Below are 15,440 nucleotides of genomic sequence, written 5' to 3' on the forward strand. Positions count from 1 at the left end.
GTACTGGGAAACATCTTCAAGATCATGGAGAATCCAACTCACTTACCATAAAGATAAGCAAATTGAGGTTCATAAATTTTAAATGACATTCTTAAGGTCAGGAAGCTTGTAATTAAACCCACATATTATGACATGAAGTCCAGTATTCGTTCCATTACACCAACCTTAATTTCCTCTTAAATTTAACCTTCAGATAAAATAAAAAAAAATGAGACTTAACAGTGATTTTAAGATAAATAAGAGGATGGTAAGGAAGTACCTAGCTTCCTTCAATGAGTTCAATTCATAAGGCTAATCTAACTACATGAATGAAAAAAGGAAAAAGCCTTTATTGAGAGATTACTATGTGCTAAGCACTGGGGCTACAAATAGAAAAATTAGTCAATCCCTGTTTCCACGGAATCAACAATGTAATTGGGCCAAAAACTTTAGTCCTAAGTACTAAAAGGAATAGTGAGCTATTATTAGTAATCTTTCTCTGTTTTTTTAAAACCCTTACCTTCCCATGCTGAGTATTGGTTCCAAGGTAAGTAAGAGTGGTATAGGCAATTGGGGTTGAGTCACTTGCCCAGGGTTACACAGTTCTAAAGGTATGTGAGACCAGATATGAAACCAGGACCATTCATTTCTAGGCCTGGTACTCTATTATCCACTGAGCCACTTAGCTTGCCCCTAGTTGTCAGTAATATCTGATGATCAAAGTGAAGGGAGAGTGGTGTAAAATTAGAAATGGGAAAATTAGTTGACTTTCAAAATAGGAAAGAGGACAAGGTTTTTGAAAATATAAACTACTGAGCTTGATTTCAATTTCTGACAAAATTCTAAAATATATTAGTAAAAGGGACTGACTATTGGTGAGCAATTACAAAGTAAAATGGTTATCACTAGAAGCTAACATGCATTCAGCAAGAACAATTATGTATCTGCATAAATCATGTTATAATATTAGCATTGCCTTTTTTTTTTGGCCTGTGTAACTAGACTGGCAGAAGGATTATAGATTTATAGCTTGAAGGCACTTCAGAAGTCACCTTGTCAAAGTCCCTCCTACACAGGTACCCCATAGGGCAGAACTAGGAGCTAAGAGTGAAGTCACAGAGATCTATTTAATATAGAAGAAAAAATAGACTTCATCAGAGAGCTGTCCAAAAGTAGAAAAGATGCCTTTGAATGGAAATAGGTTCCTCTTCATTGGAGGTTTGTCAGTAGAGACTGAACAACTACTTGGGGCACTATAGAAAGGATTCTGATTCAGGACTGAGTTGGGCTTCATGGCCTCTGAGACTCCTTGCAATTTTAAGGGATTCTGCCATCACTGAATTTCTCAACTGACTGCACTCATTCTGAACTTCTTCACCTTCTCCACAATGGATAACAACCAGTCTTCCACATTCAGTTTCCTTTTATGTACTATCTTCCCATTAGACTGTAAGGCTATCCCCAGTACATCTCATAGTGTCTAGCATATCACTAGGGATTCTAGTGCATCAACTAAAAATAACTGGCATTTACATAGTACTTTCAAGTTTGTAAAGTGTTTTATAAAAATTCTCTCACTTAAATCACACAACAACCTTGTGAGATAGGTGCCGTTAGTTTCCTATCTTTACACACAAAGAATAGACTCAGAAAGAGTGACTTGCCCATGATCACACAACTAATAAAGTGACAAAGGAGGACCTGATTCCTAGGCCAACTCTCAGTCCACTCTGTTACAAGTCATAGTTACTGTTTTCATTATGTCATTCCTCTGGCTCAAAAGCTTTAAATGGTTCCCCAGTGCCTAAAGAAAAGAATATACATACCTCAGCCTAACATTCAAGTGCTCAGTGACACACATGGACTGACTCCACCTTTCAAATCTTACTGCCCACCACTAACCAAAACATGCCCCCTGCCCACTCTAGCTAGCAACTCTCTGTGCCCAGAGTACTCAGTGCATATGTTCACTTCTCTTCTCTTGCTCCTGGTAGAAGATCACCTTATGAGCAAAGGGGGCAAACCAGAACTCTCCTTTGTCTCTTCTTCCTTCATGGGCCAGGTAAATTCTCATTTCCTTTACAAAGCTATTCCCAGTAGGCCTAAGCCCCTGCTGAATTTCTATAGTCCTCACTATCCAAGCAAGTCATTTTAGCTTCTCCTACTTTTATGTATCATCCTATAAATCAGTGATATGTCAGGAATCATCTTCCCAACAAGACCCCAAGTTTCTTCAGGATAAGGATTGTCCTATTTTTGAATCAGTTGTCACATCTAATGAAATGCACATATGGTAAGCACTCAATAAAGATTTGTTGAATGATGAAAAGGACAACTCTAAATTTCAACTTTATTGGGGAAGTTTTTCCAAAGTGTAATACTGTTGACTGAATTTCTTTGCTTTCAAGATAATTCACAGTATTAAAATATGCCTTTAGAAGGGGATAAATGCACGTTTGTAGTGAAATGCACTGAAGTTTTTACTTAACATGCATAATTAACTTTCAACAATTATTTGTTTCAATTAATATTTTATGGGTGCCTACTATATGCAAGGTATGCAGAAAGATATACATATTATATGGCATAACCTGCTCTACTGTGTTATTTCCACTTACTTGCTTCCAAACTGTGATCAATGTAACATTTCCTTTTTAATTTTAATATAAAGAAAAGGCACATAAGTGTTCTTTCTTAAGATCTGAACAATCTATCCATAAGAAGTACTCTTGATGGCAAAACAACATATATAAATCTTTCTGGGGAAAACAGAAAACTAGTCTAAAATCTGAAACCAGTTCTCCTTCAAGCATTTCAATTTGGGCCACTTTAATGTATTTTGTTTTTTGCCATAGTAGACTATGGAAAAGAAACATCAGAGATAAATGAAATCAAAAGAAAATTTTAAAAATGGTTTCATCTGATAATAATGAAAATGACAAACAGCTTTCAGTTCCTGGCTTTCTAATTGGCACTGATCTGTGAGTACCAGAACTACTTTTACAATCGACATCTTCCTTAAAAACACTCAACCTCTATATTTTCAATCAATAACTTCCAGCAAAACATCAATGTAGCTAAAAAAAAAAACCACAACAAATTTTCCAAACAAGACTCACTCCATTTATGTAAGAAGGCTCTATTTAAAAAACCTGAAGGGTTTTAACTTGTGGAGGGAAAGAATGTCTAAAACAATTAAAATAAAATGGAAATTTTTAAACTTATTTTGCTTTTTTAAAATTGTTATTTCCCAATCCAGAAAATTAGTCAGATAAAATAATTACCATATTATAAGCTGAATGGGAAGCAAAAATACTTGAAATAATTTATTTTCTAGGAAAAGTACTAAATACAGTGGGGGAGAGATCTTTTTACCCTTAACCCTCTACAAAAACCTGCACTCAAGATTTTGGGGGAGGAGGAAGAGGAGATTCATTTTCAGCTTATAATAACAATGACAACCCTGGTGCTGGGCATTTCTTTCTTTTTTTTTTTAATAGAATATTGAAGGGTCAGTAGCTCAAAGACATGAGAACCAGGAATGGTGTCCCAACAGGCTAATAAAAACCCTAAGAAATGTCCTGGCATCCTGATTGTGATTGTGACCAATTAGGTTAGTAGTACTACTGGTAAAGCCCATGCCAGCGACTTGTCGTCTCTCCAGCAAGCTTCCACCACCTCACCGATACGCAGTGTACTTAGCACTATTCTTCTTACCGCGGCTTCTGACCTGTCAACCTGAGTGCAAGATCGAGCAATAAGGCAGGTACTGTGTGTCTGACACCCTTCCAATAATGAAGCATTAGGTTGTTGGAATACAACTTAATATTGGGGCGCCTGAACACTTGGTTTAAAGGATTCATCTTGAAGGAATGATTTAGATAATATCCTGTAGGAAAAATAAGCGTCAAAGCATTTTTGAATGTTGTTGTTCCAAGAAAAACCTCAAGTGAGATCTTGAATTCAAGACGTCAAGTGAATTAGTCACCAGAAGGGTTGAGTGAAATGGATGACTTACAAGATCATTTCTTCATTTAAGGCAAAAGTCTTGAATTCAAGAGTCTTCTCATTCACAAAGGCCATTAAGCCTCAATCATAAGCATGAACAAAAATACAAAGTTAATATGCGCTTTAGTGTGAACATGGGTTTCACAGTCAGAGGAACAGATAAGACAGAGCTAGTCACCATTACCTTGGGCTTCTTCCAGTAATCCTGAGGTAGATATCATACAGGAATGCTGGGGCCTTATGGCTCACAGCAATCCAGTAATGATATAAAAGGTGATTGGAGGTTAGATTTACATTGGGCCGTCTGAAGGCCTGTTCGAGAGGATTCCTCTTGAAAGTAGAAATTACATGGTATTCTGAGGAAGAAAAGTTGTGTAACAGCTTTGGTAATAACCATGTAATGAACTTTTGAAAACCATTACATTTTTACAAGGTACAATACTTTTTTACTATAGATGTCAGAATTAAATTACTGCATCCATTTTTAAAACAAAACCTTATAGAATAGCTAAAAGAAAAAAGGGCATATATGCCCACTGAACTCTTATGATTTGAGAACTACCTCATCTTAATAATTTTCATTATATCAAGAACTAAAAGCTCATTCTGGCATTTCTCTGAACGCTTTACCAAGGCCACATTATAAGGTCACTTTCTATGTTGTACCTCTCACCATAGCTTCTTTCTTTCTGTTCCTCTTTCCAGTTTCTTATTACTGTACTTACTTCAAAAAGAAAAGGAAAATCATGATCTTTTTCTTGCAAATACTTTTAAATAAATTGCCTAAGTGATATACATAAAAAATTTATGTTACCCAACAGTATTGTACTTTTTACTCTCAAATATCTTATTGAAATCTCAACATATAAGTCAAATTTCCCAAATATCATCTGGATATTAATAATTCATTTGGAATACATATCACTCATTAAACAGCAACCTAGTATCTATTCTAAAAAATTTAACTTGATAAAACAGTAACTGAGCTTGAGTTTCTAAATGCCTATCTTATTAGAAATTTAAATTGTTTCAATTAAAACTGTTAAGAAAACCAATGAGGGAAATTGGGAGAATACGGTACTGTGTGATTTAAAATTAAAATATTTGTTTGAAAATAATGATTCAATTCGAGGCAGAATTTGTTCTTGACCTTTAGTAACATGAATAGCATTTTGCATTAAAACTGACCAAGTGAAACGAGAACTTGGTTTAATTTAAGTTTTCTTTAAGTACACTAATTTTAAATAAATTCAGTGCCACATATGTCCAGAGATCACCTTTATCCAACTCTTTCATCATTTTGCAGTTGAGGAAATTAATACCCAGAAAAGCTGAGTAACTTGCCCATGGTCACAAAGATATGGTGTGGCAGAGATATGACAAGGATCTATAGGAATCTCTAAGGTACTAAAATTTCTACTGTAATAACTCAAATTTGACTGTAGATTTTCTATAGTATGGTAAAAGTGTCAAGAGGCTAGTAGAAATTAAGTCATCATCATATTTCCCAAGCATCTTTCATCTGTTGCCACTCTAGATCTACTTCATGGGGTATGTTTCATTATACTGTTACCAGCACTCAAAGCTGAGAGCAATGCCCATCGAGTCAGCTCCATTGTGCCACTGACAAAATACAGTTTGTGGTCCCAGGCAAAAAGAAAGGAACATTACTTCCCACAAGGCAAGTGGGGCAGTTGTGGGAGGGAAAAGAGACAAAAATCACAGATGGGGCATAGGCAGCAAGGTCTCTTCTCACTTCAGGAATGTTTTGGTGTTGGTAGGTATGCCAGCTAAGTTTGCAATGATAATGAAAATAAATTACTAAGGGAGTAGCCTTAAGTTCTTAGCAACTACAATAGTACTAACATATGATCTTTAAAACAATCACTAGAACCTATTCCTCCTCAATAGCATTAAGATTTGTTCTAAGATTTCTAGAAAGCAGAAGGAAAAAAAAAATCATACCAACTTCACCCCAGTGGAAAGGATTAGTGCTGCCTGTCGTGCAGTTATATACCATGATGTTCCTTGGTCTGAAAAATCAAAAATCAGAATAAGTACCAAACAAAACTCTCAAGCCTATCCTGCAAAGAACACACACCTTTAACTAAGTGTGAAAAAGTCTATGCACCTTTTAGATAATTACAGAGCCACTGTATTCTTAATGGGCTAAGTTACATTTATTAGCTGAAGTACTTTTATTTATCCATATATTTCAACACTCTGCAAATTTCTCAATAGAAACTATAACCATAACTTATTTATTGTTATTAAACTGGATTTCATGAAAATAGAATACTGGGCAAAACAGAGGGCATAATTCCATAGTAATGATGGCATAAATATTATAAATGGATAAATCAGTTAAATGACATTAGAATAGTATTTTATAAGCATCAGGCTTGATTATCGTGTATTAATGACAAAATTATGAAATGACGTTGTACAGAATAACTGTCTACAATGTATACATTTTTTTCATTTGCACTATTTCTCCTTTTGTATTAGGATGGTAAGCCAAAAAAATTAAGGAAAAAAAAGAAGCATTTTAATATCTATTCTCTGTTCTTGACAAATTTTCAGAGACCAAATTTGAGGCAAATTATAAATTGGGTTCTCCTTCACTCAGGACAATAAATCGAAATAATCAACCTCCTACTTTGCCCCTTTAGTAGTAAACTAAGGCTGGGAGCAGATATCAGACCTATACTTTACTTGGTATAAGGAATTCCTACATTAGGGAGCACCCAAAGCAGGTCAGTACCTATAACCTCAGACAGTTGCCAAAGAACACTGAGTAGTTTAGTGATCTGCCTAACATCACACAGGCAGCATGTATCAGAGGCAGGTTTGAACCGAAGAATTCTTAACTTCTAGGACTGCTCTCTATCCACTAGGATATGCTTCCTATTAAAAAATCGTTGGGAAAAGTACAGCATAAAGTAAGTGGGTATCAAAAAGGCTCACTGAAGGCAAAAAGTCTTAAAACCACAGAAGCAAATATCAACATGCAGTTATTTAGGGGTAAATTTCAACCAATCCTAAACATTGGATGATCACTGAAATTTTTAAAAATGTACCAGTCTTCCAGAAAAAAAAATCCATTTTTCGATTTTATACTTAAATTTTTCGAGAGAATTTTTCAAATTAGTAAACCATTTGCCCCAACTTACTACAATTTCAAATAATAATTTAATAAGCCCACATTGTCACCTCATATACCTATTAACTCCAGAATACCAGGCTGCTGCAAGACTTGTGTTGACTACTACATCTACAGGAACAAGATCGGCAAGGGCATTGTTGGAGGCACGCATCGTTCTAAGAATTCCTTTCCCTGCCTTTGAAGAAGTAAAAATAAACAAAATATTTAATCAGATTACTTAAGGAATAAGAAACATATAGCACTAATTGAATTTAGAACTTCACTCACAGCAATAAAGAGACCACTTGGTCCATTGAAGTTATCGATCCATCCCTGTTAATAAATGAAAAAGAATCATTTTAAGAAAGTGAAACTACAGATTCTTTCCTCGAAATCTGCAACCCAACAAAAACTTTATTTAAAAATTTTTTTTTAATTTAAAAACTCTTAATTTCTGTCCTAGTAACAACTCTAAGACAAAAGGGCAAAAAGGGCTCTGCAATTGGGGTTAAACGACTTGCTCAGGGTTACACAGCTAGCAAGTATCTGAGGCCACATTTGAATTCAAGTCTTTTCAACTCCAGGCCTGGTGCTCTATCTGCTGTGCTACCTAGCTACCCCAACAAATCTTTTTATGCAAATTGATTTTACCACTTACAAGGGAGCTGAAAGGGAGGAAAACTTTGCGCTTATATAGCCATACATGTTAACTCTACCCAATAAGCTAGCTTTAGACTAAAATCTTATTAAAAACATTGAAAGGTTCTCCCATGAATTTTTGAACAAACCCAATCTAACTCAACAATTCTATCGGTCTGGCACAAATTCACATGGTTTTGGTCCACTGAACAAAAGAGTGAAATCTACTTCCTATTTAAAATTAATTGATAGGGGGAATTAAATATAAAAAAATAAAGTAATCATTGTCCCAACAAAAGAGCAATTTTCTTTGTGCACTCAACTAACTTCCAGGGTTACTTTGCTTCAGGTTTTTTCTGCTGAACAGCAATTTATTAAATATAAATTGTATTCAAGCCTAAAATTTGTTTGCATTTTAATCTTCACAACTGTTCCTATCTTCAACTGTGGTGACCAAGGGAGAAAGAAAGGATTACGGTCTTAAAGGGCTTGGCAAGGCTACAGTAGGAAGGGTAAGACCTCTAAATGCTCTGACCTTCAATTCTTTTTCTTTTATAATTTGGATTCTAATCAGTAATGAAGAATGAAGGCTAAGATGATGAGACTTTCTAAAATTCATAGAATTAATTCATATGAAATTAAAATTTATTCTTTTAGAATTTCATATCAAACACTGGAAAAATTGGCTTGACTGAGTCTTATTTGAAAAGAATGCAATGACTTCATATACTCAGTCATAGTTTTCAGTAAAAGATTTTAATGTTGCTAACTTACATTTCTAATATTTTAACTCAAGTTATCCAGAATCATAACAGAAGTATAGGCATTTCCTAAAAATTAACTTAAAACAACAGTAATTTTTATAAGGAACCATGTTGGATCAGTTATTACTTTAATAACCTCAATTATTAAGTAATTACATTATAGTTCATAGTTTTATAAAATTTTAGTCTATACCTCATATTCTTGGATGCAACAATTCACATGTGTAAATATAGCAGCAAACTATATATTAAGTATAACTTACTGGGAAAGGCTCCTTCCAACTGGCACCAACAATTGATGGTCTTACAATTGCCACATTTAGCTTTGCTCCTTCTTGTTGTACAACATATTCAGCCAAGGCTTTTGTATATATGTAAGTATTAGGTCTGTCCCCTATAAGTTTGGGAGTGATATCATTTACTAGGCCATCATCCATCCACCTAATAATCAAAGAAGTCACAAAAGAAAGAGGAATTAGTTTCCAAATATTTTATTCCAAAGAGTATTTTTTAAATAGTTCCTCAGACATAGTAAACATGAACAAAATAGTCAATAATTTGATTCAACTGGTTTTCCTTTGTTCAATGAAAAATAACTTAAGTCATTTATCTACTTTTTCTCTTATTCCCTCTCTACAAAAAAATACAACAAAAACTTTAGAAAGATTTAGCAAAGATAAAACAAATTTTGCAGCATACATGTAATAGGTGATATATATAGGCATGTGCAAATATATATATATATATTTACTATATATTTATATATAGCATACTATATATATTTACTATGCTATACTATAAATATACTATATATTACTATTATATAGATATATATATAGAGAGAAACACTCTGTTTGAATGAAAGAATCAACCTTAAGGGAAACAGGTATCAAGTCAGTTGATCTACAAATGTTAGATATATAATAAACTTTTAAAAAAAGTGATTATGTAACCAAGCATAAATTAACTATAAATAATTATGCACTTTTGATTCTAAGTTCAGCATGAAAAAATTAATTAGTAACTTCTGCAAGAGAAAATACGGCTGCTCTGTTGTAATATATATGAACAGATATGACACTGTGAGCCTTAGACATAGTAGGAAGTCAATGAATATTTTTTGACCAGTGTAAATCTTGAAATCTCTCAGACTTGTGAATGTTAAAAATTTCCCCATTGGGGAATTCTTAATTGGAACAAATTCCCTACTGAGAAACATTCCCCATTTTAATGTGAGAACTCGCCAGGATCAGAAATGGGAGGACCTCTACTCCAACTGTACTTAAGACTGCTTTAGGGGAGAAAACTCCTTGCTAAACAATGAAAGTACTTGGACCCATGCTTATAATAAGGCAAGGAATTCTTTGAGCCAGGCCTGTTTTTAGAATTGATACAATGGGATGCTAGGTACCTAAAAGGGTCGGGCAAGTTTTCTCTTGATGAGATTAGTTGACTCAGCTGTGTTTTCTCTCGTTCAGACTTACTGAGGAGATTGGTGGACACAGCAGCATTTTTTCTGATTCAGACTTACTGAGGAGATTGGTCGACTTAGCAGGAATTCAGATGGGCAGTCCTTTGGAAAGCGTCTACAGTGATTGGTAGATGTAGGGACTTAGGGGAGGTGACATGGGAGAAAAATCCATATATAAGAAAAAGCAGAATCTCTTGAGGAGATATCCTTTTGGAGGAATTCCTTTTGGAGGATCTCTGATGAGGATTGCTTGGGAAGAATCTCTTGAGAGAGGCTCTGGAGAAGGGACGCTCTTGGAGGACAATCTCTAAGGAGGTCTCGCTGGAAGGCTCTCTGGTGAAGTCAGCTGAGATGGAGCTGGCCTGGTGTCACTAGAATCCTTGTTTAGGCAGACCTTGTGGTGAGTGTTAAAAGACTGACTGACTGATTCTCTCTCTTAAGACTCAGGTCTAGGCCATATTGCCTTGAGGCCCTTCATACTTATTCCTTTCTTACTCTCTCTCTTTCTTTCTCTAATTCCTCATTATATTATTAATTAAAAATCTCTATAAAACCCAGTTGACTTGGATATTTGAATAATTGGGAATATTTCCCTGGCGACCACCTTATATTTGATTTAAAAACCAAGACACTGTAGTGAAACATATTTTCTGCGGTCAAATTTACTCACCCTCTCTTATATCTATCACAATTTATATCTTCCACCATTTTAACTCACTACAGTTTATGGGCTTCACTATTTTAAATCTCATACCAGAAAACATCTCAGTTTTCCCACAGATTACCTAAGAGGACAGGGCTTTTTTCTGGTAAGAACCATAAGTTCCATTTCATGGAACCATGAAATACCAAAAGAGCTGCGATAACAAAGATGTAAGTGTACCTCAAAAAGTTATGTGCAAAATGGAATATTTTAAATATAATACTAAAAGAATCCTATTATATAATGAATAATTCCCATTTATTTTCTGTGTAGAATTATAAATTTTTAACCTGAAAGGAGGTATCTTGGAGGTCACTTAGTCCAAGGATATATAAAAGGAGGGAACTGGTAAAAATGTAATTGGGAATACAAAGATCATGTAAATTCGTGGTTTCCTAAATCAATATGTGACTCAGGGATCTGTTGCTTTTGAGTTTGACACAGTAAGTGCTCTATTTCATCATTGTACAGTTGAGAAAACTGAAACCCAATCAAGATATGAGGCGACTTTTGCACAAGGTCACACAATGAATGAGTTCACTTGGATTTTTTTTTAAAGCTATAACCTACATCTCACATAGGAGTATGTCATGAGCTAGGGTTAAAATTAACTCAGATAGTCTTAATATTCTCCATACAGCAGAAGGTGGGGTTATAATTACGATTTGATGGAGCTGGTGGAATAAGGTTGGAAAATATGCTTGGGGAATGTGATAGTAAGTCCAATTTTAAAAAGAAATTAATACTTCAAACTGAAGTTTTAAAGACAGGGTCCACATTTTTGAAAGCATATAGCAACTGATAAACACTACAATTTAAAGAAAAGAGCAGGAATGTTCTGACCAACCAACAGGAAATATTCTTTTGCCAACTACTAGAAAGGCTCAAGTCATTGCAGATTGCTGACATTAAAAGAACAGACCTAACCCATTTGTTACTACCTCCATCCTCAACTTCGGAGAAATACTTAAGTGTATGTTATCAAGAGTAAAGTAGGTAGGGCTTTCTTTCCATGTTCTTTCCCACCCTCACTTGCCTATGATCAGGCATAAAATATAGGGTCAAAGGCTGAAAGGGATTCTGGAGGGCTAGTTCAAACCACACCTTTTATAGATGAAACCACTGGGCCTGGAGGGCCTCAAGTAAACCTCCCAAAGTCATGCAGGTATTAAATAGAAACTAGAGCCTCACACACAGATCTTCGGGATTCAAATTCAGTATTATTTCTTTTTATACCATACTGCCACTACCATACAATGAATCATTTACTGGAAAGTACAGGAACATTAGCATGTATGGTACTGAGAGAGACACTCAAGCTTGGTTTTTTAAAATATGGCCAAAACACTTGGTGGGGGGGAAGGAAAAAAAAAGAAGAAATTTAAAACTATTTGAATGAAAAGCACAGCCATGTAGTTTTTATCTTTGCATAATGATAAAATTAAATTTCATTTATATTTTTAATTAATTATTTATTTTTGAGGCCCTTCCCTTCCATCTTAGAATCAATACTATGTATTGGTTCTAAGGCAGAAGAGTGTAAAGGCTAGGCAATGGGGGTTAAGTGACTTGCCCAGGGTCACAAAGCTGGGAAGTGTCTGAGGCCAAATTTGAACCCAGGACCTCCCATCTCTAGGCCTGGCTCTAAATCCACTGAGCCACTCAGATGCCCCCAAAGTTTAATTTTTAAAAAGACATACTCTAGAGAATCAATCAATTTCTTGGGGTCAACAGGAGGGGGATAGACTATTTCATCGATATGCTTCCGATTGCAGTATGCATAAGCTGTTGATACATGCATGAATACTTCAAGATTCTTCATTTGCTGTGCAAGGAGAATAAGCTGTCGAGTAGCAATCACATTTAGCTGAACTGCATCTCTGTAAAGAAAAACGTACAATAAATATCTAGCCATAACTGAAAGATTACCTATTTCAACACCAAAATAATTTTATTCTATGTTTAGAAACTGAAATTTGTGGAAATTATTTCCACATTTTTGTAAGTTAAAATATATAGACAAAAAAATGAACAATCAATTACATTTTTTGTAACTATTTGCCATTAAATAAATTTAATTTATCCCACAAAATCTCATATTTTCTTTATGTCTCCATTGGGCCATTTCTTCTCATCATTTTGTGTCCAACTCTTTGTGACCCCATTTGGAGTTTCTTTGACAAAAATACTGGGAGTGGTTTGCCATTTCCTTCTCTAGCTTGTTTTTAACAGATGGGGAAACTGAAGCAAAAAGTGTTAAGTGACTTCAGAGTCATATAGCTATTAAGTGTCTGAGGCCAGATATGAATTTGAGTTTACCTGATTCCAGACACAGCATTCTATCTACTGTATTGCCTCATTGCTAATCATTCCCTTACTAATAAACATTTCACTTGCTTCTAGGGCTTCCCTCCTCCCCCTCCCCCCCCCCCCCCGCTCCCCTAAATACAACTATAAATATCTTGGAAGAGAAAGCTCTTTTTAAAAAATTCAGGATATATTCCTAACAAGAGAATTCCTAATGCAAATTATTACTAAAACTTCTACTGTACTGTAAATCTTGAAATCTCTCAGACCTGTGAATGTTAAAAATTTCCCCATTGGGGAATTCTTAATTGGAACAAATTCCCTACTGAGAAACATTCCCCATTTTGATGTGAGAACTTGCCAGGATCAGAAATGGGAGGACCTCTACTCCAACCGTACTTAAGACTGCTTTAGGGGAGAAAACTCCTTGCTATGGGAGGATCCCTACTCTACCTGTACTTAAGACTGCTTTAGGAGAGAAAACTCCTTGCTAAACAATGAAAGTACTTGGACCCATGCTTATAATAAGGCAAGGAATTCTTTGAGCCAGGCCTGTTTTTAGAATTGATACAATGGGATGCTAGGTACCTAAAAGGGTCGGGCAAGTTTTCTCTTGATGAGATTAGTTGACTCAGCTGTGTTTTCTCTCGTTCAGACTTACTGAGGAGATTGGTGGACACAGCAGCATTTTTTCTGATTCAGACTTACTGAGGAGATTGGTCGACTTAGCAGGAATTCAGATGGGCAGTCCTTTGGAAAGCGTCTACAGTGATTGGTAGATGTAGGGACTTAGGGGAGGTGACATGGGAGAAAAACCCCTATATAAGAAAAAGCAGAATCTCTTGAGGAGATATCCTTTTGGAGGAATTCCTTTTGGAGGATCTCTGATGAGGATTGCTTGGGAAGAATCTCTTGAGAGAGGCTCTGGAGAAGGGAAGCTCTTGGAGGACAATCTCTAAGGAGGTCTCGCTGGAAGGCTCTCTGGTGAAGTCAGCTGAGATGGAGCTGGCCTGGTGTCACTAGAATCCTTGTTTAGGCAGACCTTGTGGTGAGTGTTAAAAGACTGACTGACTGATTCTTTCTCTTAAGACTCAGGTCTAGGCCATATTGGCTTGAGGCCCTTCATACTTATTCCTTTCTTACTCTCTCTCTTTCTTTCTCTAATTCCTCATTATATTATTAATTAAAAATCTCTATAAAACCCAGTTGACTTGGATATTTGAATAATTGGGAATATTTCCCTGGCAACCACCTTATATTTGATTTAAAAACCAAGACACAGTAGTGAAACATATTTTCTGCGGTCAAATTTACTCACCCTCTCTTATATCTATCACAATTTATATCTTCCACCATTTTAACTCACTACAGTTTAAGACCTCAACCATTTTAAATCTCACAGTACCCTGTACTTATAGATCACCCTCCAAAAATACATTTGCCCACTAACACTAAAAAGGCAGAGGGGTCAGTGGAAAAACTCAAAGGACTTGAGTTCAAGTTACAATTCTGCCTCAATATCTATTTGACCTTAGGCAAATTGCTTAACTTATCTAGACTTCAGAGTGGTAACACATCTGTAAAATGAAAGAGATGGTATGTTTCAGCTAGAAGCTGATGACCCAATGACTTGAAACTAATCAATGCAGAATGTACCTGATATATTTGCATAAAAATATTCATATTAAGTATATCCATAAATCAATCAACTAAGAAGCACTTATTAAGAATTTTTTATATGCAAGGTACTGTACCAAGTTCTAGGATTCAAAGGAAAAGCAAAACAAAAATTAAAAAAATTAAAAAATTAATGGGAGAATCAACATATACAAATGAGAATTTACAAGATAGAGTGGTGGGAAGAGCACTAGCAGTTATGGGAACCTGGAAAAGACCTCCTAGAAGAGGCAGTGCTTAAGTTAAATCTTAAAAGTAAATTATAGGTTAGAAGAGAGAGAAGCAAATATAGTATGAAGATTAGATTTGGCTATCTCCTGATTGTAACAGTGAAGGTACTTAGCTCTTCTTTGATGGTGAAGTTAAAATTGTATTCCCCAGTCTATTTTTAGATTTTAATCCCCAAAGTGTTAACTCAGTATTTAAAGTAGATCTACCCATTTTAACTTAAAAGGTGTTAACTAACCACATAACTAACTACAAAAGGTGTGAACACCCATTTTATACATTGAGTGGGCAGTCTTGGAGAGGAGCTTCTGCTGTAATTGGTAGATGTAAAAAATTAGGGGAGGTGACACAAGAGAAAAAGATCTTTAAATAGAGGAAACAGAGGCACACAAGGATCAGAATCAAGAATGAAGAAGAACCACTTGGAGGAGAGACTGGAAGACAGACACTCAGACTTGGAGTGAAGATACTTAGCTGTGGAACTGGACCCCTGGAGGAGCTTGTGCAGGAGACCTCAGG

The 15,440-nt window shown here is 35.4% G+C and overlaps 1 protein-coding gene across 2 annotated transcripts in view; it reads right to left on the reverse strand.

Moving 5' to 3' along the window:
- Positions 1-15,440, reverse strand: part of FAR1 (fatty acyl-CoA reductase 1) — a 107,285-nt gene that overhangs the window by 17,542 nt on the left and 74,303 nt on the right. The window contains exons 4-9 of one of the 2 annotated variants that reach the window (XM_007497136.3): positions 12,410-12,589; positions 8,799-8,976; positions 7,421-7,465; positions 7,210-7,328; positions 5,953-6,020; positions 3,697-3,868 (exon numbers count right to left, since the gene is read on the reverse strand). In XM_007497136.3, the coding sequence (XP_007497198.2) occupies positions 3,697-3,868; positions 5,953-6,020; positions 7,210-7,328; positions 7,421-7,465; positions 8,799-8,976; positions 12,410-12,589 (762 nt within the window). Of the gene's footprint in view, positions 1-3,696; positions 3,869-4,171; positions 4,344-5,952; positions 6,021-7,209; positions 7,329-7,420; positions 7,466-8,798; positions 8,977-12,409; positions 12,590-15,440 lie in introns of both variants that reach the window. The other variant, XM_001367749.5, reaches the window with a different exon arrangement.

Source organism: Monodelphis domestica, chromosome 6 (genome assembly GCF_027887165.1).
Source record: "Monodelphis domestica isolate mMonDom1 chromosome 6, mMonDom1.pri, whole genome shotgun sequence".
NCBI lineage: Eukaryota > Metazoa > Chordata > Mammalia > Didelphimorphia > Didelphidae > Monodelphis > Monodelphis domestica.